This window comes from Syngnathoides biaculeatus, chromosome 7, assembly GCF_019802595.1.
Source record: "Syngnathoides biaculeatus isolate LvHL_M chromosome 7, ASM1980259v1, whole genome shotgun sequence".
NCBI classification, from domain to species: Eukaryota; Metazoa; Chordata; class Actinopteri; order Syngnathiformes; family Syngnathidae; genus Syngnathoides; species Syngnathoides biaculeatus.
Window position 1 is genome coordinate 6,808,765 of NC_084646.1, and position 26,495 is coordinate 6,835,259.

Consider the following 26,495-nt stretch of genomic DNA (forward strand, 5'->3'; position numbering starts at 1 on the left):
ACTCTACAGACAAGCTAGTGGAACTAACATCAATGTTTGAGTTATTATAAACCATTAAACAAATTATATTTGAACACAAGTGTTAGCAGCACACAGATAGAACACATGAGTTGCTTCTCATCTATGTTGTGGTGGCTCTGTTTTGGAATTTTTTGGTTTTGTTTTCCGACCATGCAAAGGTGCTTGAACCCAAGTTCTTCCGCTACGCCCACAAGTTGGAAATCCTGCGAACGGACGGCATACTGACGCCACCCTCGCCGCTGCCGCACCTCTACTCTGTGTCGTACTACCAGCTGTCCGAGGAGCTGGCCAGGACATATCCAGAGCTCACGCTACCCATCTTCTCTGGTCAGCAGCTCTTACATATACAGCTCTTTCCAGGATGCTAGTTTTTCTGTTAATGTCAAAATGGATCTTTTATTTAACAGTAGCCACACTCGACATATTTGTATTATTTTAATCCTCAGAACTTGTTAAATTTTAAACTTTTCAGCTGCTTTTATTGCCAAAAAGACAGTCTGTCATCTTAAAAAACAATATTAGTTTTTTTTTTTTTGGGGGGGGGGAGGTTGGTTTGGTTTCTGTTATGGCACTTTTTTTTAAGGTAACATCATTCAAATCGCCCTTTTCCCCTTGTGTGCATTATGTGCAGGTTAGGGAAAAAAAAATTACACTGTCAGTCAGAATACTCGTAATTCCAAAATGACTACTTTTGGGAAAATTTTTAAAAATTGTATCTTGCATGAGGTAACAAACATCTTTCAAGTTGGTATTTGGCGTTATATTACTAGCATGTAACCTCAACACCCTAAAACCGTGTTCAAGCGGTATTTTAATTTGCTAAAAAAAAATCACTACATATTTATGTTGACATGGATTAGAATGTGATTGTACGTTGCTGACGCCAACTTCACTAATTATTTTTGAAAGGTTTTAGGGCCACAAGTGATGCATTGCAAAAAAAAAATGAATAGGCTGTCACATATGAAATCAAATCTGCACTGCTGACTAGTTGCTTCTGCATGGAAGCATTCCAGCTATCCATTTTTAACAAAACAGGGTTAATCCAATTTGTACGACCAAACTATTTTCACTCTTTGTCTTTAAAAAACAGCCAGAATATTAATGTTATGGTGACATAATGATAATAATAATGCTTCCACAGAGTGAGGGAAGAGGCGGTATTTTTACTTATTGCTAAACTTTGCAGGCAGGTTGGGAGGGTTTGGATTTGTTCTCAAGTTATTTTCAATTCCTGTCACTTGGGCATGCAGAAGTTAGCCAGCGTATCCAAACGGCACACCCAGGCGGTCGCCAGGTGATGTTGCACTACCTCCTGCCGTGGATGAACAATGTGGAGCTCGTCGATTTCAAGCCTGCCACGCGCCGCCCCGAGGATCCCGGCAGTGGCGAGGAAGACGAGGAAGCACAGAACGCGGATATTATAATGGTCAACAGCCGAAGATGGCTACACGGGGAGGGATGGGGCTCACCGCGAGCCACCACCATGGTGCTCAACAACCTCATGTTCATGACAGCCAAGGTGGGTTAACTCTTACACTTGGTTGGATTCAGGTTGAAATTGAAACAAGAGACAATGATATGCTCCTTACCTTATTTGTATTTAATGTGATACTTATTGAAAATGTGGTCGGACAAAAGAAGGCTTGAGTCAGGATAGATGGAGGGAAAGAATGATGTGACAAAAAAAAGCACAAAACAACAGTACAAGACAACCAAAGTGTCACATAGAAGTTAGAATTTCATAATTTTAGGATGGTATCTGACATGATCTTTCGATGTTGCAAATTGCACAAGTGTAAGAATAAGGTCAAGCTTACAAGAGGGCACTCTCAGTTGCTGCCAGACTATTTTTTTTATATTAATATAGCCTGCAAATGTATTTCATACAAGTGTAATATAAAAAATATGAAATGGAAAAAGATGATGCGCTGTGGCGACCCCTAATCGGACAAGGCGAAAGGAAAACGAAGTAATGGAAATATGAAGCAGGGTAAGTTAGTCATTTTCGACGGTGCGTTACGATTTATGGATGTGTTCGGGTTATTTCGCTTGTTGCAAACAAAATTATGGTATCATTTGACAAAAGTTTTAAAAAATTAGTAAAAAGTGACAAAACTCGCGGAAAAAATTGGATCAAAAACTCACAAAAATGGATAAAAATCTGATTTTAAAAATTTTTAGATTAGGAAAAAAAGTACAAAAAGCTGACAAAATTTACCCTAAAAAAGTAGCAAATAGGTAGTAGGTTAATTAGCTGAAGTAAATTGTTGTTGACTTGGGTAAATATTCAAGTTACGTAGTCATGGAACGATAGTGGGTGATGAGGTTGTTAACAATTTAAAAAAAAAAAAAGTTTGAAAAAAGTACAAAAGATGGCAAAATTTACCCTAAAATAACTACCAAATATGTTAGTTAGCTGAAGTAAATCGTAGTTAGGTAAATATTCAAGTTACGTAGTAGCGGAACTATAGTGGGTGACAAGAGATTGCTAACAAAGATTAAAACAAAAATTAATTAGAAAAAAGTACAAAAAGCTGACACAATTTACCCTAAAAAGTAGCAAATGGGTAGTAGGTTATTTAAGCTGAAGTAAATAGTAGTTAGGTAAATATCCAAGTTACGTAGCAGTGGAACTATAGTGGGTGAAGAGATTGCTAACAATGATAAAACAAACATTTTAATTAGAAAAAAAGCACAAAAAATGAAAATTTCCCCTAAAAAAAGTAGCAAATATGTAGTAGGTTAATTAGCTGAAGTAAATGGTTGTTGACTTGGGTAAATATTCAACTTAAGCAGTCGTGGAACTATAATGGGTGACAAGAGATTGCTAACAAAAAGGTGACTAAAATGCAGCAAAACTGAGTAAAAAACAAAAACTGTATTAAAGAACAGACAAATTGACAATGAGTTCTTAACAGATGATGGCATTTTCCGACAAAGTTATTCCGTACATGTCTCCAGAGTAAAAAAGAAAAAAAAGAAAATACTAACTGTCTGTCTCTTGCCCCACATCTGTTGGGACAGGCTCCACCTCAGCTGCTACCTTAATGAGGACGAGCACTATAGGGAATGGATGGAGAGGAGCTGTGAGCCAGGCAATGCTAGCAGTGTGTGGTGTGGTGGGAGTGCCAGTGACCCCTGCAATAACTGACTGACAACACGACCACTTGTTTATTTGCAGTACGGGGACGAGTTCGCCTGGTCGGAGATCGAGAACGTGTGGACCACCTTAGCAGACAGCTGGCCAAAGAACCTCAAAATAATCCTGCACTTCCTCATCAGCATGTCTGGTGTCAGCAGCGAGCCCAGCCTCCTGCCCTACGTGAGTCTCGCTTTTACACGTTGCCGCATCTCTGGCGCATTCTGCCGATCGCGCGTTCCATTCCCGTGTTTTCTGCAGGTAAAGCGAGTGGTGGTGTACCTGGGACGAGATAAGACTATGCAGCTGCTGGAAGAGCTGATGAGCGAGCTGGAGTTGACGGATGCCGTCAGTTCGGCTGTAGCCCACATGGACAACCCGCCTTACTACCGCATCAGCTCCAGCTACAAGATCCCTTCGGTTGCCTCAGGTTAGCTGCAAGAGTCTTTGATAAGCTGCGGTTAGTGGAACTCATCATGTCTGTATTGTCCCGCAGGTACGACATCCAGCAGCAACACGATGGTCCCGGGACATGAAGGTCATCATGACGGCAAGGTCAAAGATTCCAACGTGGAGGACAGGTGCAGTATAACATGACAACACTGAAGCTGAAATCTGATTGGATCCAAACAAATCCGATGAAACGGGAAACACTACAGCAAGGGGAAATAATACTGTTTCATGGAGCAAATATTAGAATTTTGGTTGTACATGTACATTGGGTAAGTGGTTGTTTTTACATGGTATGTAAAAAAAAGAAGTGCGTGTGTGTGTGTTTCAGTTACACACACTTGGACATCTACGGCGGTCTGAACGCCAACTTGAATCGCCAACACCACCGCCTGGAATCTCGTTACAGCAGCAGCTCGGGGGGTTCTTACGAAGAAGAGAAAAGTAAATGCAAACTCACGCAACAATCAATAAAACGACGGGCTAACCAAACTCTTCCCTCAGGCGACTCCATGCCCCTTTATGCCAACTGGCGCTTGAAAGTGATGGATCACAACCGTCCAGAACCTCTCCCCTTCCCCCCGACGGGTGGCTGCTGGTCCCCGCTGGTGGATTACCTGCCAGAGACCAACGCCCCAGCTGTAGCACTGCACAGGCATGCCACCCGGGCCTCTCCCTCGCTTGCATACGCTGCCCGGTCTTCTAAAGAGAGTCACCACTACACCCATACTGATTTTTAACAACATACTGTAACTCCTTTTTATAAAGTGGGAAACCCCACACATGACAAGGAAAAAAAAAAACAGAGTACAGTAAAGCCCCGGTTTTCGAACGTCGCCGTTTTCCAACAAATCGGTTTTCGAGTGAAAATTTTTAGATTTTTTTGCTTCTGTTTTCGAAGGGAAATCGGTACTCGAACGCCGCTGAAAAAAAACAGAAACAACATATTGCATGCGGCCAGACCAGCTTAACCCCCAGCGCTCTTTGTTGTGAATTCCCACGCTGCCGAAAAAAAAAAACGGGAAATAACATTGCGCGCCAGCGCCAGCAGTTGACCCACCCACAACGCGTTTTCTTATTGTCTATTTGAAAAAAATTGAAAAAACCCGGAAATGACATAAAGTGCGGGGCACAATGAGAGGACTTTTATTTTGTATAACGCAGCCTCTGTGCACAAAAGTGTCCTGGTAGTGACTGTTGTTTGTCCCAAATGCTGACATCAAAGCCATCTGTGCCAAGTGGAAGGAAATTCATGATTTCGTCGAACTTCATCACCCCAGTAATCTGAATGTAGCAGAGCACTCCAAAATTTGAATGATGTCGTGGTGAGCCACTTCGTAAATTTTCTTAAGAGACGGCAGAAACAAATGACATTAGATTCGTTTTTTGTTAAAAAGGGGCAAGTCACCAACCCTGAAGACATTTGATATGTACAGTTGTTGAAGCATTTCTTCATTTTTGTTTGTTAACTCGAGTTACAAATGTTTTGGTCTTACTTTAAAAAGAAATGCTTTTTTTCCCCCTCATTATTGTTTTCCCAAAGTTATTCTGCACTTTTGTTTAAAAAAAAGTTTACAAGGCTGGGGGCCGAGTCGCTACAAATACGGCATTGCACTCCCAGCCTAGCCTAGTATTAAAGCATACATTTTAAGCAAAAAAGAAATATATTTCTTAAATTATTTTATTATATAAAGTATTTAAACTATACATGTATTTCTACTACGCAGTTTATTATCAGGAGAAGCTAAGAAAATGCGTTAAAAAGCCAGTTTTTTTAGGCTTAGAACGCATTATTTATTTTCCATTCATTGTAATGGGAAACATCGATTTAGTTTTCGAACAATTCAGTTTTCAAACCATTTTCTGGAACGGATTGTGGTCGAGAACCGAGGGATCACTGTATATAGTATAGTGTGTGATGTATACCGAATGGCCCAAAAAAAGACAAGAATAGAGCTCCCATTGTACTTATTCCGGTTATGGGTATTACTGCCAGAAATGGAGCAAAAAAATAATTAAAATTGCATTCTAAATAATAACACAAACAACAGCGAAAATTGCAAAAATCTATTTTCGGTTATGCTACCATTACTGACAAAGATGTGACCAAAAAAATGACCACCACAATGTGATAAAAATGTAAAAAAAAAAAAAAAGAAAATTTTTAAAGTCCTTTGGTGAGCAAGAAATTAGTGATATACTACAGCGTGTTCTGACTTGTGCACAGATTTTGGTTATCTTGCATCAATAAATGACTGACCGAAACTTGTTTTTCAGATGTAACATTGCTGTCATCTTACTAACTGACCTCATAGTGGATCATGGCGTCAAAGTGGAGTGGAGTGCCTATTTGCATCCCTTGCTGCACGCCATTTTCATAGGTAACTTGCCCGCTCGCCACTTGTTAGTGCCACTTGAGGTCTGGCTCCCTGTTGACGCTGCCTTCTCTCCCTCGTGCTTTTGCCAGGGTTTGACCACCAGCACCCGGAGGTTTACGAGCACTGCAAGCGGCTCCTGCTCCACTTGCTCATCGTGCAGGGCGCCAACAGCAGCGTCCAGGGCGTGGCCATGGTGCTCCTACGCAACAGGGAGTTCAATGACCCCAAGGTGCTCACCATCAAGCCGCCTGTGCCCGACTTGCACTTCACAGGTCAGAAAGTTGGCGCTATTCACGGCAAATGTCACTTGAGGTGCGGTGTGCGGGTGCGTGCATGTATGTAAAAATGTTCTTATGAATGTTTTTCAATGACGTGGATTGGTGATGGGATGTAATGGTGGGTTTTTTGTGGATTCAGGCGTGCAAGAGCTGCTCCCTGACTGTCAACCGTCACCAATGACAGACTCGGGCATGAGCTCCAGTTCTACGTCGTCCAGCATCAGCCTGGGTGCCGGCGGTTCGTCCTTTTCCCACCTGTCCCACACCTCCTCATCGTTTCTCGGCGAGGTGGACACCAGTGTGAAGAAAGACGAGAAGGTCAAAGCCCTGATAGAGTTCATTACCTCCAGGTGAGACACTCTTTTTGTCAATACAGTGAACCTTCTCGGCCATTTGTTAGATTTCTCAGTTTTTTTGCCATGGTTTTTTTTTGTCACGTTTCTGTACATATTTCTTATTGTTTTTGCCAGATTTGACTTTTTTTTACAGGTGCAGGGGGCACGCATAACGTCCATCATAGTCTTTGGCAGTTATAAATCCATAAATACAGCAGTTTTATGTGTGGAAAAACACTTTTTGGCTATGGATTTTAAACTTCTTCATCTTCTTTTCCTTTCGCCTTGTCCTGTTAGGGGTCGCCACAGTGTGTTATCTTTTTCTATCTCACCCTATCTCGTTCAGCTTCCTCTTGAACACCCACTCTCCTCATGTCCTCCCTCACAACATCCATCAACCTTTTCTTTGGTCTTCCTCTCCCTCTTTTGCTCGGCAGCTCCAGCCTCAGCACCCTTCTACCAACATACTCACTCTCCCGCCTCTGGACATGTCCATGCCATCTCAGTCTGCTCTCTAATCTTGTCTCCAAACATCCAACTTTGGCTGTCCCTCTAAAGAGCTCATTTCTAATCCTATCCAACCTGCTCACTCCGAGCGAGAACCTCAGCATCTTCATTTCTGCCACCTCCGGTTCTGCTTCCAGTTGTCTCTTCAGTGCCACCATCTCTAATCCGTACATCATGGCCGGCCTCACATCTGTTTTATGGACTTTGCCCTTCATCCTAGCGGAGACTCTTCTGTCACATAGAACACCAGACACCTTCCGCCAACTATTCCACCGCGCTTGGACCCGTTTCTTCACTTCCTTACCACACTCACCCTTGCTCTGTATTGTTGACCCCAAGTATTTGAAGTCGTCCACCCTCGCCATCTCTTCTTCCTAGAGCTTATTTTAAACTATCAAATGAAAAACGAGTATGGCATTCACTGAGCGTGCGAACTAATCGAAATGTACAAATTCAACAAGGAGATCAAATAATGATTTTCCTCCTCTGTATGTGGTATAGGAAGCACGGACCACTCTGGAACCACGAGGACGTGTCTCCCAAGTACCCCAACATTAAGAGCGCCGATCAGCTGAGCGTATTCGTCCGACACGTCATGACCGTCTTCAAACTTTCCCAGACTGGTGCGTTTTGTCACAATAGTGTTCCAAAATTTACCAGTGAACTTTGCTGTCTTATCACCGTATATGCAACAGATATTTAAAGACAAACAGAGGAACAACACATGTAGACAGGCAACATGATATCCATAGCATATATATATATATATATTTTTATCATCTGCGAAAAAGGGCTAATATCCTTGCTTATCCTGTCGCTCTGTAGTGGGGAATCTTATTCCTTTGGATGCATATTGGCCAAGGCGGGCCCACCAGGAGGAGCAGAACAATTAATTTAATTAAACCATTAAGTCTTGATGCACAAACTTATATTTAATTACTGCTACATTTTTTTCTTTCTAAAGTACAATACTGTAGAGAGCTTTTTTTCATTTTAATTTTAAAAAGCAGATATATTTGTGGTGATTTTACCCTCATTGAGTGTCAACTCATTCACTCCTTCAGGTTTTCAACTGGACTCTCTGCTGAGCGACGTGGCTCTGCAGACAGCACTTTCGTGCTCCTCCCGCCACTACGCCGGACGCTCCTTCCAGATATTCCGGGCGCTCAAGCAGCCGCTCACTCCTGCCACCTTGTCCGACATCCTCTCCAGATTGGTAGAAACTGTGGGGGACCCCGGCGAGGAGGCTCAGGTCAGAACTTAGCAGTGCTGACTTGTTTGGTGGAACCAGCCCGTTTTTTATACTCAGGCCGTGGCTGTAATGTAAACACATTGCTTTGGCGCCATCTGTTGGAATTTTGGTCCCAAGAAACCATTTATTTTAGTGAGGAGAGGAGATTCATTTATGCCGTCACCAAATTTAAAAGAAAAGTAGCGTTATGCCACCATCTTGGGTGACTATAAACTTTTTGGGTGGTATGGGGTTCTGTTTCAAGCAAAATGAGTCACTGTTCACTCACCTCGATGACGGGTTAAGTGGGCTTTTCGTTACCGTGGCGACCAGGTGACTGCGCCACACGGCGTCACAACAATGCAAGTGACAACTTGTTTTCAAACAGCTCAGAGTCGGCAGGGAAAGCGCAGAGGAAAAGGCAGACATTTTCACTTAGAGAGGCAGTATTTCACTAGCAATCCTTTTATCTTTTTAAATTTGATGACGTTTTATTTGTCATTTGAGGCAAAATTTTTACAGAAAATTTCATGTTCCCAGTTGTGTCACTTTTGGGATGTTGCATGGGTATTGGAGTTGTCAATTTTGGTCTTTTTCTTCTTAGGGCTTTGTCATCGAACTATTACTCACACTGGAGTCTGGCATTGACACACTGGCAGACACGGTCAAAAATTACGACCTCCTCACCACCTTAGTACAGTACGTCCTGTCATTCTTGTATGCTGTTGCTGAGCTCGTCCGTTCAGCCCCGCTGATCCTTTGTCCCTTTCAGAACCTCGACCTACGATCACCTGCTGGGGCCCAAATTTGCAGCCAACAGGAAGAGCACAGGCCAGCTGAACGTTAGCAGCAGCGGACTGTTCCACTACGCGCATAACCGCAGCAACTCTCTGCGAGCTAGCTTGATGGGTGTGAGCAAGGTGGACCGTCGGCGCAGCAACACTTTGGACGTAGCTGACCGGCTCGGCGGCAGCCAAGGCAACCTGGCGCGGACACGCAGTTTATCCGCGTTGAGTGGCGGCGTGGAAGGCGGCGGGAGCAGGGGGCCGGGCCGGGACACAGAGCCCGCGGTTGACCCCGCTAACCTTATGGCCACCGTGTTCTGGATCGCAGCCTCGCTGCTCGAGTCGGACTACGAGTTTGAGTACCTGCTGGCGCTGCGGCTGCTCAACAAGCTGCTTGGCCAGCTACCTCTGGAGCGGGAGGAGAACAGGGAACATCTGGAGAGGATACAGGCCAAGCTCAAGTGGTACAGTTTCCCAGGGTTGCTGCAGCTCTTCTTGAAGGGCTTCACCTCCACATCCACGCAGGAGCTCACCATCCAGCTGCTCAGCAGGCTCATCAGCGTCTCGAGACACGCGCTCGTTGATCCCTCGCAACTGGCAGGCAAGTGGACTTAGTCCTCGTACCCAAAGTGGTACCATATAAGGGCGGCTTGATTTAGAGTTCTATTTGTGCAGCGGTGACTTAAACAAGTGGGAACGTAGCAATTGTGAACTTATCTGTTTGGTCTGTTTTTTTTTGTTCGTTTTTTTTCTAACCAATTTTTGGCCAAATTGTCCTCTTTTGTTACCAGATATTTTTAATTTTTTTTTTTTTTTTTTGTCGGCTGTTTTACATTTTTCTCACAGTTTGTTTTAAGCATCTTTTATGCTCTTATTTTTCATTCTGGTCATCTGTTTTTTTTTTTTTTAATTGGTCATTTTTTTCCTGCTGTTTAACTGCCTGAATTTTGTTAAATTTTCACAATTTTTTTTTACATTTTTTATTTTTGCATGATTACTGTTCATATTTGGGTTGTTTTTTGTTTTTCCTTTTTTTTACCAGGTTCTTGTCATATTTTGTTAACTATTTACCACTTTTTTTGTCAGAATTGTACCCCGGTTTTCATCACGTCATCAATTTTGCTGATTTGTTTTTTCTAAGTTTTTTTTTTTTTTTTAATCTATATGTTTTGCTATTTATCTGATTTATATATGTCCTTTGCAAGACATTTTACAACTTATCCCAAATTATTCGGACAGTCTGAACACATGGTAGTTTATCACTAATCTATTTCCCATTTGTCTGATTTTTTTTTTTTTTTTTTTCAAATATTTGTAATTTATTAATTTGCTTTTTACATTTTTTGGCCACTCTTTTGTCACATTTTTATCAGTTGGTGCTATATATTTATATATATATAATTTTTGTCAGATTTGTCTTTTATTCCAGATATTTTTTTTTGTTTGTCAATAATTATTTCCTCCATGTGAATGGAACTCCAGCATAAGCCACATTTGTATGCAAGGCGCTGTAGTCTTAACGCTAACCTCTGGTACCAGAGTATTAAAGTCATTACATTATATAGGTTTCCTTTTACCTGTAAACTATTGGTCATGTGCCCTTTTCAGGATTCCCGCTGAACATACTGTGCCTGCTGCCGCACCTCATCCAGCACTTTGACAGCCCCACCGCCTTCTGCAAGGAGACGGCGGACAAAATCGCCAAACTGTGCGCCGAAGACAAGTCGGCCACGCTCTCCAACCTGGCGCATATGATGAGCCTGTACAGCACGCACAGCTACTCGCGCGACTCCTCCAACTGGATCAACGTGGTGTGCCGCTACGTCCACGACGCCTTCACCGACATCACCCTCAACCTGGTCACCTACTTGGCTGAGGTGCGCCGTAGAAAAAAAAAAAAAAGAAAAAAAAAAAAAAAAAAACGAGACCGAACTGTGCGCGTTCATGCTTAATAGAGTGTTGTCCTGACAGTTGCTGGAGAAGGGCCTTCCCGGCATGCAGCAGTCCTTGCTGCAGATCATTTACAGCCTGCTGAGTTATATCGACCTGTCGGCTGCCCCTGTCAAGCAGTTCAACCTGGAAATAATGAAGATCATAGGCAAATACGTTCAGGTCAGCTTCCGTCTCGAAAAAGTACTACGCTTACTGACCAGTTCTCATTTAGTGCCGAAACATCCCTGTCACAAAGAGTGGGAAAAATTTTATTAAGTGATGACCTTTCCCACCACCTTAAGGGAGAAACCAGTGCGTTACATGAAAAGTGTATCCAATAGGTCATGTAATAATATATACCCTATTTTGACAACGTGGTGTTAAATCAGCTCTTATTTAATAGTGTTATGAGAAGATTTTTATCGACAATTCTGAATTTTCAGGGGCGCTGCCATTTTCGCGAGTCACATGACCTACGTGCGCAGATGTGATGTGTACCTAAAGGGTTCCGCCGAAGTTCGGCTAACGGCCTCCCCGGACGTCAAAGCTCGGCTCAGAGGCCATTAGCCTAGCTTCGGCGTCCAGGGTTAAAGGCCTCCGCGGCCTGGAAGCTCGGCTTGCGGCCCGCCGCCTTAGCTCGCTCGTCATTCCCGTCCGAAGAAGCATCCGCGGCTGCTGGCCCGCAGCTCCCAGGGCCTTTGTTTAGGCACTTATGTCCCTCCGAGACTGACTTAGGCCTCTGAGTAGTCAGACTCCGCGTCATTCCGCCCAAAGAACCATCCGAATATTCAACATTTACAGCCACAGGTTCAAATCTGCATGGAAGTATTCCTCTGTCTTCCCGATCAACCGATACTGCTATTTCTTCATCAGATGAGGATAAATCCAAGAAATCTGCACCGGGCATAACTGGTGTTCCATGTAATCGAGCCATTGTTGCGGCACGGTACACGTCACATTCGCGCACGTATGTCATGTGACTCGCGAAAATGGCAGCGCCTCTGAAAATTAAGAATTGTCGATTTTAAAAAAATCTTCTCAAACCACTATTAAATGATATAGGATTTAATATCACATGTGAAAATAGGGTACATATTACATGACCCTTTGGTTGCACTGTTCATGCAAAGCACTGGATTTCCCCTTAAGTATGAGTTATTTTACTAGTTATTACATTTTTATCAAATTCATATCCATTCTTACCTGTTTGTCTGTATTTTTCTGTCTGATTTTCAGTTTTATCGAACTACTGCACTACTACTGCTATAACCTCCTCGAACTAATTCTGTACTACCTTAGCGCTTTTGTGTCTAATCTCCTGGCTTGCTTTTTTAACCGCTGTGAGCCAGGGGCAGGGATCGGCGAAAATATTTCCCTTTGCATTCCTAAATTCCACCCAAAACTCTCCTCACCTGGCCTCAGCTCCATCTCCACTTATCTTTCCTCACAGAGCCCTCACTGGAAAGAGGCACAGAACATTCTGAAGCTCGTGGTGTCCCGTTCGGCGAGCCTGGTGGTGCCCGACGACGTGCAGCGCTCGTACAGCAGCGAGTCTTGCGGCTCGCCGGAGATCGCGTTCACGCGCATATTCAACAACTCCTCCAAGGAGCTGCCTGGGAAGACCCTGGACTTCCACTTTGACATCTCAGAGGTAAACGTCTTCACTCTGCTGTTCAGAGGTGGCAAAATTACTTTGTGAACGGTACTGAAATGAAGGAGAAAAAAATATTCCTCCTAAGATGCAATATGTGACATATTGTGGTATAGGAGGGGTAGTTTGTTTGCTCAGGCTTTTATCTGATGAAAACGTGTTTCCATTGCTTTGCTCAGCATGAACTAACAAATCGTAAAAAAGCTAATGTTAACCAATGAAAAATTAGATGTGTGGTGTTACGCAGCAATTCACTGCTCACTATACTCTATTCGCTGAAAAGTAGCTCTTTGGTGCTATCAGGAAAAGCTCATCCATGCTTTTATCTCGAGTAGACTTGACTACTGTAATGGTCTTCTGACTGGACGCCCCCAAAGAAAAAAAAAAAGCAGCTCATTCAGAATGCTGCAGCTCGCGTTCTGACCAAAACAAAGCGGTCAGAGCATTTAATAACTCCAATCCGAAAGTCCTTGGATTGGCTTCCGGTCAGCTTTAGAATGGATTTTAAAGTTCTGCTACTGGTCTATAAATCGCTGAATGATTTAGGTCCTGAATACATGAAAGAAATGCTTATGGAATACAAACCCAGTAGAGCTCTGAGATCGACCGACTCAGGTCAAATAGTGGAGCGCAGAGTCCAAAGCAAACATGCTGAAGCAGCATTTAGCTAATATGCTGCACACAAATGGAAGAAGCTGCCAATAGAGGTGAGGTCAGCCCCAAGTGTGAATGTTTTTAAATCCAAGTTGAAAACTCTTTTTTTCTCATGCTTTTTAGAATATATCCACTTTTTGATCATATTACTTCCACTGTATGTGGTTTTGATTGTCTTTTTTAAAATATTTTGTTTGTCATTTTTATTGTTCTTATGCTATTTTAAATGTTTTTTGTTTTGTTTTCAAATGCCACATTGAGTTACCTCATGTATGAAATGCACTATACAAGTAAATTTGCTTTGCGTTATCTTGTGGCATCTTCATGCCAGGCATCTGTTATTTAGAGTGGTAATCGCCTTGTCTTTTAACCCAAAAATAGTGCTTTGGCGCCCTTTGGAGGCATCTGTCGGCGGCTATAAACATTTTTTTAGGAGACGTCAATTACTCACTGATAATCATGTGTACTCTCTAGACGCCCATCATTGGACACAAATACGGCGATCAGCGCACAGCAACCAGTCGGAATGGGAAACTGCAGATGAACGCCGTCACCCGGAGTACGTCCTCCACGTCTTCTGGATCCAATTCCAATGGCCTCGTACCTGTGAGCTGGAAGAGGCCCCAACTCTCTCAGGTACAACAAACTGGAAACTAGCTAACGTTTTGACCCTCTCCTCTGGAAGCAGCTTGATTTAAATGTTTGTTTTTTTCCTTTACAGAGAAGAACCAGAGAGCGACTTATGAATGTTCTGTGTCTCTGTGGTCCAGAATCTGGCATTCCCAAAAATCCATCTGTAAGACTCCGTTCCTACTGTAAAGATTCTGACATGTCTGTTTTACATACAATGAAAACATGCATATTTGTTATTATGCAACAGCACTTTTGTGCATTTATTTATCTATCGATCGAATTCTATCTATCTATTTTTGCAGTAGCTATGCCTTGATGTTTTATCTGTTTTTTTTTTTTTACCTGAGATGTTCTTCAATTTTTATTCTATTTTATTGCACCTTGTGGAGAAGCACTCATCATTTCGTTGTATGCACAGCATATAATGACATTAAAGGCTTTTGATTTTATTAAAAAAAATGTGATTCAGTTCAGTAGTCGTATATTCACGGAAAAAAACAATTATAACATTTCCTAATCTGTCCTATGCTAATGGGATGTAGCATTGTTTTTTTTTCAATAATTTTAAATTATCAAACAACTTGCATCAACAAACGTGAGAAGAATTTTGTCTAGCCAACAATATTAGGATGTTGGATCAATAACTCCCAATTTAACAGTAGCTCCCCTTTCACACTTGAGACTTGAGAAGACTGGCTAATCGGGCCAAATTTGGCCATTTTCCCCTCACAGGTGGACTCACATTTATCACCAGTGGTTTAAATATTAATGGTTGTATGTTGTATTATTTTGAGGGGTCAATACATTTACAGTTACCCAAGCTGTACACAAACTCAATTGTAGTAAAGTTAGTGCTTTCTCGGAAAAGTATATCGTAACATTTATAAAAATTTGAGAGGTGCAAACACTTTTGTGGGATACTTTAAAACAATACTCCCCCAAACGCAGGTGGTCTTCTCGTCCAGCGAGGACCTGGACTCTGCCGACCAGCAGACCAGCCTGATCCCGACTGTGGAGGAGGTGGTGCGGGAGGAGGAGTCGCAGGCGGAGGAGATGGGCAGCGAGCAGCAGTTTGGAGTCTTCAAGGACTTTGACTTCTTAGATATTGAGCTGGAGGACGGCGAGGTAAGAAACTACACACAGAGCTATACCAGAGGAGTTTCAATTTTCTGGTTATATAATATGCAAGTGCCAGATTGAACTTTTTTTTTTTTTTTATGATACTAAAATTGCATATGTATGGCCATCATTATGGACACCAAATATAGGTGAGCCATAACCTTCCTCTTATGCTGCAGGACAAATTGACCCATTTGGGGGAAAAAAATAAAAAAATCTCCCTAAAAATATCTGTAGAATGCTAAGGGGGGGGGGGTTGGTAAAACTTTCTTTATTTTATTAAATGTATTTCAAATATTTTAATACATTTTTATTTATCATATGCCGATTATTATTTCGGTTCTTGTATTCAATTTAAAATGTTTAAGTAATACAATTGTAATTATAAATGATGGAATGAAATCATAGTAATTTTTTTCTGTTCAACATTCAAAAAAAAATGTGTGGATTTTAACCCATTCGTGGGCAGCGTCCCATTTTTGGGACATCATGATTTTCACGCATTACATCCTTCAGTATATCAAAATATTTAAGTTTTAATCTGATTCTGGTTTTTGGGACAAGATTCTAAATTAGTAAAGTTATCATATAACATAACCATAAACGCAAAAAGAAGTGTTATTTCCTTGATTTTGGCCTGTTAGGAGACTTTTATCTCAATAAGGCAAAAAAATTGCCACCCTGCCCATGAATGGCTTAAATTTGCCACCATGAAAAGCTATTCAATTAAAAGAGCTCTTTTCATCCCAAAAAAATCTGAATATTAGAAACTGGCAGATATGAAAATTGTTTTTACAGTTTGACCCGCAACAGGTGGACAGATAGACAGTTCCTCAAGAAAGAAAAAGGGATTCCCTGATATCTTTTTATGGAATATGACGCACCCAGTTTCCCTGCATGTTGACTCACTCTATGCGTCATTACGTTTAATCTTTTTATCCCCCCTCGAAGAGTGTGTCCTTGTCTGTGCTTACCGTGTGCCTTAATTGTCCAGAGAGTCTAATAAAACCTGTATTCCTTCTCTTCTTTTGCCACAAGGAGTTACAGGTAAGTCTGTGAGCGACGTACGTGGGGCACGCGCATACTGGTTTGTAACATCTTTATTCATTTTTGAAATCTGTGAGACTCCGCAAAAAAATTGCTGTCTGTCATAGTACTAAAACTGACCCGTAAGAGGCAGTGTAGTACCAATGGGCATCCAGACTTGAAAATGCAAAAAAGAATGGAAACCTACATTGCGTTGGTGAATGACTTGACGTAAACACGTTGTACAAACGCTCAACAGAACCAATCGCTCCTCCAGTTGAGTCCAGCAACGGGCCAGCTACGACAAGATTCCTGATTGATTATTGATCTGTATGATGTCAGTGAGTCTGTGACTTGGCCCACACACACGAGTCATTGCAAATATCGAGCAGGTTTGACATTTATGATCGTCAGCCCTGACTTTTCCCGAGCAGATCCGGGCAGAACTCAACACACATCACTGAATAGTGACTCAGGATAATCTATTAGAGACATTGGACATTCAGGCCTTTAATGAATGCTCAAAATGTTTTAACCGCTGTTAAGCTTGGTATTGAAAAATCCCTATTAACCCCAGCCTCCACCCCCCCACACCAAATGATAAATCGCTCGGGATCATCTCTTACCACACCCCACACAACATGATAATGGTTCAGGATGATCTTTTAGACCAGGGGTCACCAGCACGGTGCCCGTGGGCGAATAGTGGCCCGTGAGGACCATATAAGGCCCCCGTGAGGTATGTTCTAAAAATACCAGAGACCACAAATTGTTGCTATTATTTGTGCTTTAAATTCTGAATCTGACTTGCTTACTTGAATTAAAATTTTAAAATACCTGTAATGTCACTTACAACAATATATGAAAACAAATTGTCATTAACTACAATAAATTAAAACGAAAAGATTTTATGTACGTGTAATGAACTGAGGTCACGTAGCGCTTCATATGATCGGTGCTCACGAAGTAGCTCTCAGCCTCAAGAAGGTTGCTGAGCCCTGTTTTAGACATATCTGATAATGAGGCCTTCGCTGACTTTGATTAGAATTCTTAAAATTGTTCAAATTAGGTTCAAATATGGATCCTATTATTGGTATGCGTGTGCCCCGCTTTGGATTTTTGTAGATGTTGTACCGCGTTTGGTGTCTCTGTGCCTCGTGTTAGTTTCTTAATGCGAGCATTTCTTTGCTTCATATTTTTGTGTTGTTGTTTTTGTTTTGTTTTTTTGTACGAGTGAGCCATCGCAAAACACGCTGCGTATAGGTGTCTTGCGCTTGTTTGGAACAGCTTCCTATTTTACGCCCGGCCTCACTGTTGTGCCTCCGTCCGTCCCGCAGGGGGAGAGCATGGACAACTTCAACTGGGGCGTCCGGCGCCGCTCTCTGGAGAGCATGGACAAGGGCGACACGCCATCTCTGCAGGAGTGCCAGTACACCGGCAGCACGCCCAGCCTCAACCTCACCAACCACGATGACACGGACGAGTCGTCCGAGGAGGAGGTACTGAGCGCTAGCCAGATTCTCAGCCGCTCCGGCCGCGTAAGTCGCACTCTAATCAGGGTCCCTAAAAATAATCCAACCCAACCCGCCCGACCCCTCTGCCCCCCAACCCGCCATGCTCCTCACACAGCCTGCCGTGTATGTGAAATGAGAGTGTGTGTGTTGAGCTGGAGCTGTGTGGACGCAAGGGGCTTGGTGCTTGCTTCTTGGCTGGTGCTCCCTTTTCTAATGAACCTCTACTGCGGTGGCTGTTGCTCACCCCTCTGTAAGCTCTCTGTTGCCCCTTTTCTAGTCGGTAAGTACAATGTAGTAGCTCAAGGAGCGCTCGCTAATAAAAAAAAAAAGCATAAAATTATGCTCATTTTAATAATAATTAATATTTTTCATGTTAAAATTGCTTTATTCATAATGAATATATATATATATATATATATATATATATATATATATATATACAACTAAATGATTCACATTTGTAAATTTCTTTTTATTTTAATGTATGTGATTTATACTAAATAGTTCATCATTTTCGTTTAGAAGAAGTTTAATTATTGTATATTAGAGATTTATTGAATTGAAAATTAAATAAAAAGTCTAACATGCTTTACATGTGAATTTAATAATTTTAAACGAAAAAATATTTTTTTTCTCACTTTAAACCATGAATTAACAATAATATATTAAAATAATAAAATACATTTCTATTTAAATAAAACTTTACAATTCATCATTCTTACATTTACATTTCATCCACCCATCCATTTTCTGAGCCGCTTATCCTCACAAGGGTCTCAGGAGTGCTGTAGCCTATCCCAGCTATCATCGGGCGGGAGGCGGTTTACACCCTGAAGCGGCCCCCAGCCTATAGAGACAGACAACAGTCAGACTCACAATCACACCTAAGGGCAATTCAGAGTCTCCAATGAATTTATGTTTTTGGGATGTGGAGGAAACCGGCAATGCCCGGAGAAAACCCACATAGGCACGGGGAGAACATGCAGACTCCATAGAGCTGGAGCCGGGATTTGAACCCCGATCCTCAGAACTATGAGCCCAACGCTCTAGCCAGTTGCTCCACTTTCCTACCCATTTGCATTTCATAATTTGTCATTAATTCAGCTCCAATGATTAACCATGTTTTTCCCGAAAATTGTTTACATTTTAAAATGTGGATGTAAAATTTAAAAAGTTCACTTGAATAATTTCTTCTCATTTTTAAATTGCGTTTTCTATAATTCCATTCAGTTAGCATTAATTAAATACTAGTACTTCTTAAACGCTTTTATGTATTTGAAATATTTTCATTTCAAGGCTAAACTAAAAGTGAACTGTCCTTTTTATTTATGTTTGCTTACTTAGTGTAAGTTCCATTACGAATATTGTTTTTTGTGGATTTAATTTCTAAGTAAAATAATAGAAAAATATACAAAGTTAAACAAATTTATTAAAACTAATAAACAGGAAAAAAAACTGCTAGACTGCAAGACTTCCCCGAAATGTTATAGTTCCCTCCATTTGTCTTACCTGTGGTTGAAAAGGCATGTTATCTCAATATTTTTGCCCATATAATTCATATGTTCAGATGCTAACAGCTAACACTCCCTCTAAATGTTTGTCTTCCCCCTTCCACCAGCTCAACAGCGACTCTGCCACGGACGAGACGGCGTCCAACCACGTAGACTCCCTGCAGCAGTCCCAGGAGTCGACGGGAAGCGCCCCGGCCGAGGAGGCCTCGGCCCTGGCGCCCCTCCGGCGTCTGGCCTCCTTCCCCCGGCCGGATAGCCCCACGGTGGAGACGGCCCACTCAGACAGCACCAGCAGCCAGCTGCCTGAGGTGCGATCAGTGGGGAGCAGTGACAAATTGTGGTGATCTTGGCGTGCCTTCTAGCTTGGGTCTTTTGGCTTCAACTCTTCGCTTTAACGCTTTTCGTTCATGGCAGCGCTGGTCGGGATGGTGCTTGGCCGTTCTTTCACCTTTTGCTGCTTTTTAAACACTTTTTTTTTTTTTTTTTTTTTTTTTACTCCTTTCTGCGGCATTCCTGCCTGGTGCAACGCTTGCTTCTTTTACTCTTTTTTTTTTTTTTAATTCTTTTTTCCCCCTCTCATGGTGATAATGATTGTGGTGGGGCTTTCGCATTTGATTTGGGGGAGTGATGCAGGAAAAGACTCACCTCAGGTCAGCTGTAACTGCTCACTTCCAATAACCACACCCCAAAAAAAAAAAAAAAAAAAAAAAATCCTCCCATTTAAACGCTTGTGAACCGGACACCGCTGCCATAACCTCCACGGAGCGCATGTGTGAGTATGAAACGTGGGCCTGAGTCCACTCACTTGCTAACAAACACACTTACTGCTACTCCACTGAGAATTGTCACATGTACTAACCGTGGTGAGTACGTACTCACTGTATTCTATTCCTGAGCATTCTTGCATTGTGTTGACCGCATTTACAGGGCGAACTGCATCAGTTACATTGATCAGATAATCCATCCATTTTTTTTTTTTTTTTGCCGCTTATCCTCACGAGGGTCGCGGGCAGTGCTGGAGCCTATCCCAGCTGTCAACGGGCATAAGGCGGGGTACACCCTGGACTGGTTGCCAGCCAATCTCAGGGCACATCGAGACAGTCGCACTCACAATCACACCTATGGGCAATTTAGTCTCCAATTAACGTTGCATGTTTTTGGGATGTGGGAGGAAACCGGAGTGCCCGGAGGAAACCCACGCGGGCGCGGGGAGAACATGCAAACTCCACACAGGCGAGGCCGGAATCAAACCCGGGTCCTCAGACTTGTGAGGTCAATGCTTTACCAGCTGATTCACCGTGCCGCCTCAGATCAGATTAGTTATTTATATTAAAGGACATAACTTTATTATAAATCCCATTTTTAGAATGGACAAGCAATTTGTAGATGAGGTAAAAATCTATCCATCCATGCATTATCTGAGCCGCTTATCCTTATAAGGGTCGCGCTAGTGCTGGAGCCTATCCCAGCTATCTTGTTTTTTACCTTCAAGGAATCTCCTTTCCTGTACGCATACGAGTGTGAATTAATGATGAATGCGGGCGTTCCTGGGCGGAATCTCAACTTCTTTTCCCTCAGTCGAGCCAATGTCGGCCCAAGGACATCGCCGCCGCAGCTTTTAGCGTAATGAGCCTCCCGGATAAAAAAACCATCAATAGTCCGACTCATTCCCTTGCATGGCGGCCACTTTTTAAAAGGTTTCTGTAATATAGCGCCCCGTCTCTCATCTGTGATATACTGGCCGCCTGCCACGCTCTCCTTGGTCAATCTATTAGACTATTACAGGGACAACAATAACAAAAAATAATAAATAAGCCCTTATACTTGATTATTTAGATGATTTTAACTTTTAGGATGTTTGTTCCTGTTCGCTGTGGTACTGGATAGGCTGACAGATGAGGTTAGACTGGAATCCCCTTGGGCCGTGACGTGCGCAGATGAAATTGTGATATGCAGTGAAAGCAGGGAGCAGATTAGAAATATGGAGGCACGCACTGGAAAGAAGTGGAATGAAGATTAGCCCAAGTAAAACAGAATATATGTGCGTGAATGAGAGGGGGGAGGAAGACGAGTGAAGAGATGGCGAGGGTGGACGACTTCAAATACTTGGGGTCAACAATACAGAGCAATGGAGTGTGTGCCAAGGAAGTGAAGAAACGGGGTCAAGCGGGTTGGAACACTTGGCGGAAGGTGTCTGGTGTTCTATGTGACAGAAAAGTCTCCACTAGGATGAACGGCAAAGTTTATAAAACAGTGGTGAGGCTGACCATGATGGACGGATTAGAGACGGTGGCACTGAAGAGACAACAGGAATGTTGAGGTTCTCGCTCGGAGTCAGTAGGTTGGCTAGGATTAGAAATGAGCTCATTAGAGGGACAGCTAAAGTTGGATGTTTTGGAGACAAGGTTAGAGACTTTGACGGTTGGACATGTCCAGAGGCGGGAGAGTGAGTATGTTGGTAGAAGGGTGCTGAGGATGGAGCTGCCAGGCAAGAGAGAGAGAGAGGAATACCAAAGAGGAGGTTGATGGATGTTGTGAGGGAGGACATGAAGACTGTGGGTGTTAGAGAGGAAGTTGAACGAGATAGGCTGAGATGGAAAAAGATGACACGCTGTGGCGACCTCTAATGGGACATCTCTCGCCCAGTCCACCGTTCTAGGCTCACAAGCTCGTCTTATGATCTATAGAAAACGGATGGCAGGATGATGGCAAATCACTCAAAGGAGATCTCATTTGTCTCCTGTTCTCCTCTTGTCATTCCCTCGTGTGCTTTATTGGCACGAGGGTGCACTTTCTAACGGCGTTTCCGTGATCGATTAATACTGCCTCATGTTTATTGATCCCTTCTCGTTTTCTCGGGTTTCCCCTGGGAGACGTTAGCGTGTCAAGGTAGCACCTATAGTTATTTTAACTTCCCCTTTGGATCATTGAGATGATGGATCTTATTAAGTAAAGCCCCTAATGAAGGTACACAGTCGACTCCATCTGTGATGTACGATGTGCTGACGTTGCAGGACGGTGTTGGGATGACGACGGTGGCCGATGAGCTGAGCAGCAGCGTCAGCGAGGACACGGGCTTCGGCAGCGCCCCACCTCTACCCCTTGACCGGCCGGACCTTTGTGAGCTCTCAGACGCGCAGGATCACCCGGACGCTCGGGAGACCCCAGAGCCTCACGAGGACCCGGACCCGGCCCCCGCTCCACTGGCGGCCATAGATACCCCACCGGCGTCCCTCTGTGAAGAAGAACCACAACCTGCCCCGCCTTTGCATCCTGCGGCAGAAGCAGAGATGAAGCGAGACCTGGACCCAGAGCTAGATCCTGACCCAGATCCAGATAGTACTTGTGGCTCAGTGTGGGAGGAGGATGTGACTCAGGCCCTAAAGGAGCTAGACGAGCGCTGTGAGGAGGAGGAGGCTGACTACTCTGGAATGTCCAGGTGAGCGCTTTAGGATTAAGAATTTTTGACCACAACTGGTTTTCCACTAAGGGACACATGTAAAAAAAAAAAATCTTCAGGGGTGTCCAAACTTTTACACACTTTTTCTCTTACAGTAGTCGGGAAAGTCATCTTTGTTTGTATCTGGGTGACAGTCTTATCCAGGCAACCACATGATGGAGCACCACCATGATATGAAGCAATTAGTCATGATGCACAAACTGGTTCCTGGTTTATATTGTACTCATTACCATATGTTTTCATAAAATACACTTATAGAATGTTATTTTCGTGATTTTTATTTATGTATATATATAGATATATATATATAGATATATATATATATATATATCTATATCTATATATATACACAGGGGTAACCGATTAATGGCATTTGCATTCATTTCAATGTGCAAGAACGATTTAAGTGTTTTTCCTCACGTCGATGTAGGAATATTCCGGGACTTTGGCTGAGGTTCTGCTGCTTTTACCAACATTGTTTTGGCCCGGCCTTTGCGTCGAACGCTTCGGCATGACAGCTAATTGCTCTTCTGGCGTGGCTCCCAACCGGGTGAGCCCGAATGATCCTCAATGTGGGCCAATTCCGGTTGGAGGATGCTTTCCCGTTCTGGAATTTATGCCGGCGAGGAACAACGGGAAGGAGCAGATCGTCACTTCTCAGTGGTCCGTCTGCGTCATAAGGCATCCATCATTAAAACCACACATGATTGATTGACAGTCACGCGGGTCAGCTGGGGTTGAGGGAGGCGCACTCTGAGTGATTGTGCGCCGACAGAAGGGGCAGTAAACAGTCGAGCACGCAGCCATCTGTGAGGATTTATGCCCGACTGTTCAAACCACCGCCGCCGCCGCCCACCCCTTTGCTGCTGTGAGGCTGCCACTTGCACGGAGTGAATCTGTGGAGGATGCCTGCACTGCGCTAGTTCTGCGAAATGAGAGAGAGAGATAGAGGGAGTTAGAGAGAGGGGATGAGGACGGAGACGGTGTCGGCGGCTGTGCTCGGGAGTACTGGCTTCAGATACTTATATTCTGTCTGCTTCTTCAGGCTCTTTGGTCCCACGGGCCTGTGAGTACTGTGTGTGTGTGCGTGTGTGTGTGTGTGTATGTGTGTGAGGGTGAGAAAAAAAGTGGAGCGACGTGTGATGCTAAGTGGCTAATAGCTCATGTTGTTCTGCTCGAGCGCTGCAGCAAATCCATCTTGAAGTGGGCCAGCGTTTGTTTACGTTCGAGTCTCCGTGGACTTACTGAGCCAAGACATATTGGACACGAGGAGAAATCTCACGTCGAGCACCAGTTAAGATAAATGTCACAAAAAGTAAATACAGTGCAGTGGCACCATGAGCCCAGATGGTTATATCCCTGCATGAGTGAGCTCATAACTTATTTACTGGTATTGTGGTGGTGGCCTTGGGTGTGAATGATACAGCTTGCGAATTTTTTGATATAAAAGTCATCTTTCAGTTGATTTTTTTTTTTTTTTTTTTTTAATTCATTTTGTAAAAATTCAATATATGAGCGCTGTATGGTGTCGTTGATCAACTCATTTCATAACAAGCAGCAATTGTTTGCACAATTTGTCACAAGAGGTTTTATTGCCAAGTTTTCTGTGAAGGTAAACAAAACAAAGCGTATTTCAGTGTATTTAAAACAACAAATTTTTGCCTTCCGCTAACTTAATGCTAACATTAATGTTGACAAAATGCTCCAAATATAGCGTTGATGTTGGAAAGTAACTCTTTAATCTACAGATATTTGAACACAAATGGTATAACAGCACACGTGGACAGACTGTAGTGATATTCACATGCGTATGTATACTCTTGGTTCGTTGCAAAGAAAAATATTACTGCAGGCTATGGAGTTAGTTGCGAAGCTCAGATTCTTCAGCATCACAATCCATTATCCATCAAAGGGACCCAAAAAATGTGGTGAACATTTTTATTCTTTCCATTGTATTTGATCATATCATTGCTTGCTTGCAATACAAACCAAAAAATTGAAGGTCTCTTAAGTCAAGGTACTACTGTATACTGAAACGATTACCTTGTCTCAACTTCAGTTTTTATTCATTTTTTGTAAGTAAATAATAATTGTCGACCTACCAATCGGTTTTCCATACGGCTTATCCTTATCTGGGTTTTTCCAGCCAAGATGAAGGCGACACCGACTGCTTCCCCGAGAACCAGGCCTCACCGCCCCCGTCGCCCTTCCTCTCGGCAATCCTGGCGGCGTTTCAGCCAGTCGCCTACGACGACGAGGAAGACGCCTGGCGCTGCCACGTCAACCAGATGTTATCGGACGCCGATGGGTCCTCCGCCGTGTACACTTTCCACGTCTTCTCGCTGCTCTTTCAGGTAGAATGGGCGGGCAAGCTAGTTTATAATGCGGCTGGAAATCTTTAAACATTAAAATATACTGTAATTTCTGGCCTTCAAGTCATGGCTTTTTTCACACGCTTTCAACCTTGCGGTTTATGCGGTGATACGGCTATTTTTTTTTTTCCAACTGTCGCAAGGGTGCACTCGAGCGGAAAAGGTAAAAATACGACCGGTGGAATATATGTGCCGAGAAAGTGACTTTTACCCGGCCTGTTAGCGCTGCGCTAGCCTTAGCACTGTACTCGCGTGTTGCTACTGTGTTACTGGCATGCCTCAGTGATATTTACGTAAGTTTTATTTTAACCGGCCCTGTTAGCGTTAGTGCAGTGCTAGCGTTAAACTCTTTCTTTGTAAATATCTCATGTTTCAATGTGGGCACTTGCGGCTTTTACACAGCTGCGGGGTATGTATGTACCAAATGGTGTTTCCTTTACAAATGTACTCGCTGAGGCTTGTAACCAGGTGCGCTCTGCAAGCCAGGAATTACGGTACTCCGAAATATGAAATGTATTTATAAACCAACATGTTCGACCAACCCGTTTCTCAACAAATGCTCAAATCTAAAGCAAAACACCTTAGACAGGATCACCGAAATTAGCATAGTTGCTGCGGTACTTATACCCCTTGAAACAACTTCTACTATAATACACTTTATGTAAGGCTGTAAAGTCACAAAATATGGAAATAGTGGAGCATTATACCCTTTCTTATAAGTCGTTTCTATGGTTTCCAGAGCATTCAGAGGAAATTCGGCGCAATCACCCACGCGTCTGTCCACTTCCTTGGTGAGAAGCTGCAACGCCTGGGCAATCACTTCCTCAGCTCCCTGGAGGTCATGACGTCGCACTCGCGTTGCCCCACCGTGCTGCTAGACGCCGAGACGGTGAGGCCAATGCCACCCAAGTGATCTTTTTCTCGTCACCACCGGCCGTGGTTGGATCGGCTGTTCATATTAATCTGTCTCTCTCTGTCCTAGCTGGTCTCGTGCGGACTGCTGGAGACGCTCAAGTTTAGCGTCCTGGAACTGCAGGAACACCTGGACACTTACAACGCCAAGAGGGAGGCGGCGGAGCTCGTAAGTGGTGCACGAAGGATTTTGTTCCAGACTCACATGCAATAGGTGAAAAATCTGTGGTATAGAGAGAATACTAGAAACCTCTACACACAATCTTTAAATACATTTAAGATAACAAAATACACATTTTAAACAATATGATCAAATGAACCCCAAAAACTGTCTTCCTAAAACATAAAAAATACACCTGTAGTCTCTGACTTTTTCAGTGAAAAACGTGGTAGGTAACACACCCCCCACCCTAAAAAAAGAAAAGCTAACAGCTAACTTTGCGAATACACTCCCAAAAAATTGTTTACCTTTCACAAATTCTGTCGATAAGATCCACATTGAAGTATTAACAGTCCATGTTCCTGAATAAAATCCATACAAATTCACTCATTCAATTTTGTTTTTAAATTTGTGTCTGCTTTTG

The 26,495-nt window shown here is 43.0% G+C and overlaps 1 protein-coding gene across 10 annotated transcripts in view; it reads left to right on the plus strand.

Annotated features, from left to right (window-relative positions):
- The window catches only part of fryl (furry homolog, like), a 107,263-nt gene that overhangs the window by 71,229 nt on the left and 9,539 nt on the right, over positions 1-26,495 (plus strand). For 9 of the 10 annotated variants that reach the window (XM_061824071.1, XM_061824074.1, XM_061824072.1 and 6 more), the window contains 26 exons: positions 180-348; positions 1,275-1,543; positions 3,206-3,346; positions 3,425-3,593; positions 3,660-3,744; positions 3,945-4,057; positions 4,118-4,268; positions 5,891-5,994; positions 6,081-6,263; positions 6,409-6,619; positions 7,613-7,734; positions 8,176-8,363; positions 8,947-9,041; positions 9,115-9,728; positions 10,736-11,004; positions 11,099-11,239; positions 12,510-12,710; positions 13,839-14,000; positions 14,086-14,160; positions 14,946-15,122; positions 17,480-17,680; positions 19,275-19,475; positions 22,182-22,606; positions 24,774-24,981; positions 25,739-25,888; positions 25,982-26,080. In XM_061824071.1, the coding sequence (XP_061680055.1) occupies positions 180-348; positions 1,275-1,543; positions 3,206-3,346; positions 3,425-3,593; positions 3,660-3,744; positions 3,945-4,057; positions 4,118-4,268; positions 5,891-5,994; positions 6,081-6,263; positions 6,409-6,619; positions 7,613-7,734; positions 8,176-8,363; positions 8,947-9,041; positions 9,115-9,728; positions 10,736-11,004; positions 11,099-11,239; positions 12,510-12,710; positions 13,839-14,000; positions 14,086-14,160; positions 14,946-15,122; positions 17,480-17,680; positions 19,275-19,475; positions 22,182-22,606; positions 24,774-24,981; positions 25,739-25,888; positions 25,982-26,080 (4,923 nt within the window). The remainder of the gene's footprint in view (positions 1-179; positions 349-1,274; positions 1,544-3,205; positions 3,347-3,424; positions 3,594-3,659; positions 3,745-3,944; positions 4,058-4,117; positions 4,269-5,890; positions 5,995-6,080; positions 6,264-6,408; positions 6,620-7,612; positions 7,735-8,175; positions 8,364-8,946; positions 9,042-9,114; positions 9,729-10,735; positions 11,005-11,098; positions 11,240-12,509; positions 12,711-13,838; positions 14,001-14,085; positions 14,161-14,945; positions 15,123-17,479; positions 17,681-19,274; positions 19,476-22,181; positions 22,607-24,773; positions 24,982-25,738; positions 25,889-25,981; positions 26,081-26,495) is intronic. The other variant, XM_061824067.1, reaches the window with a different exon arrangement.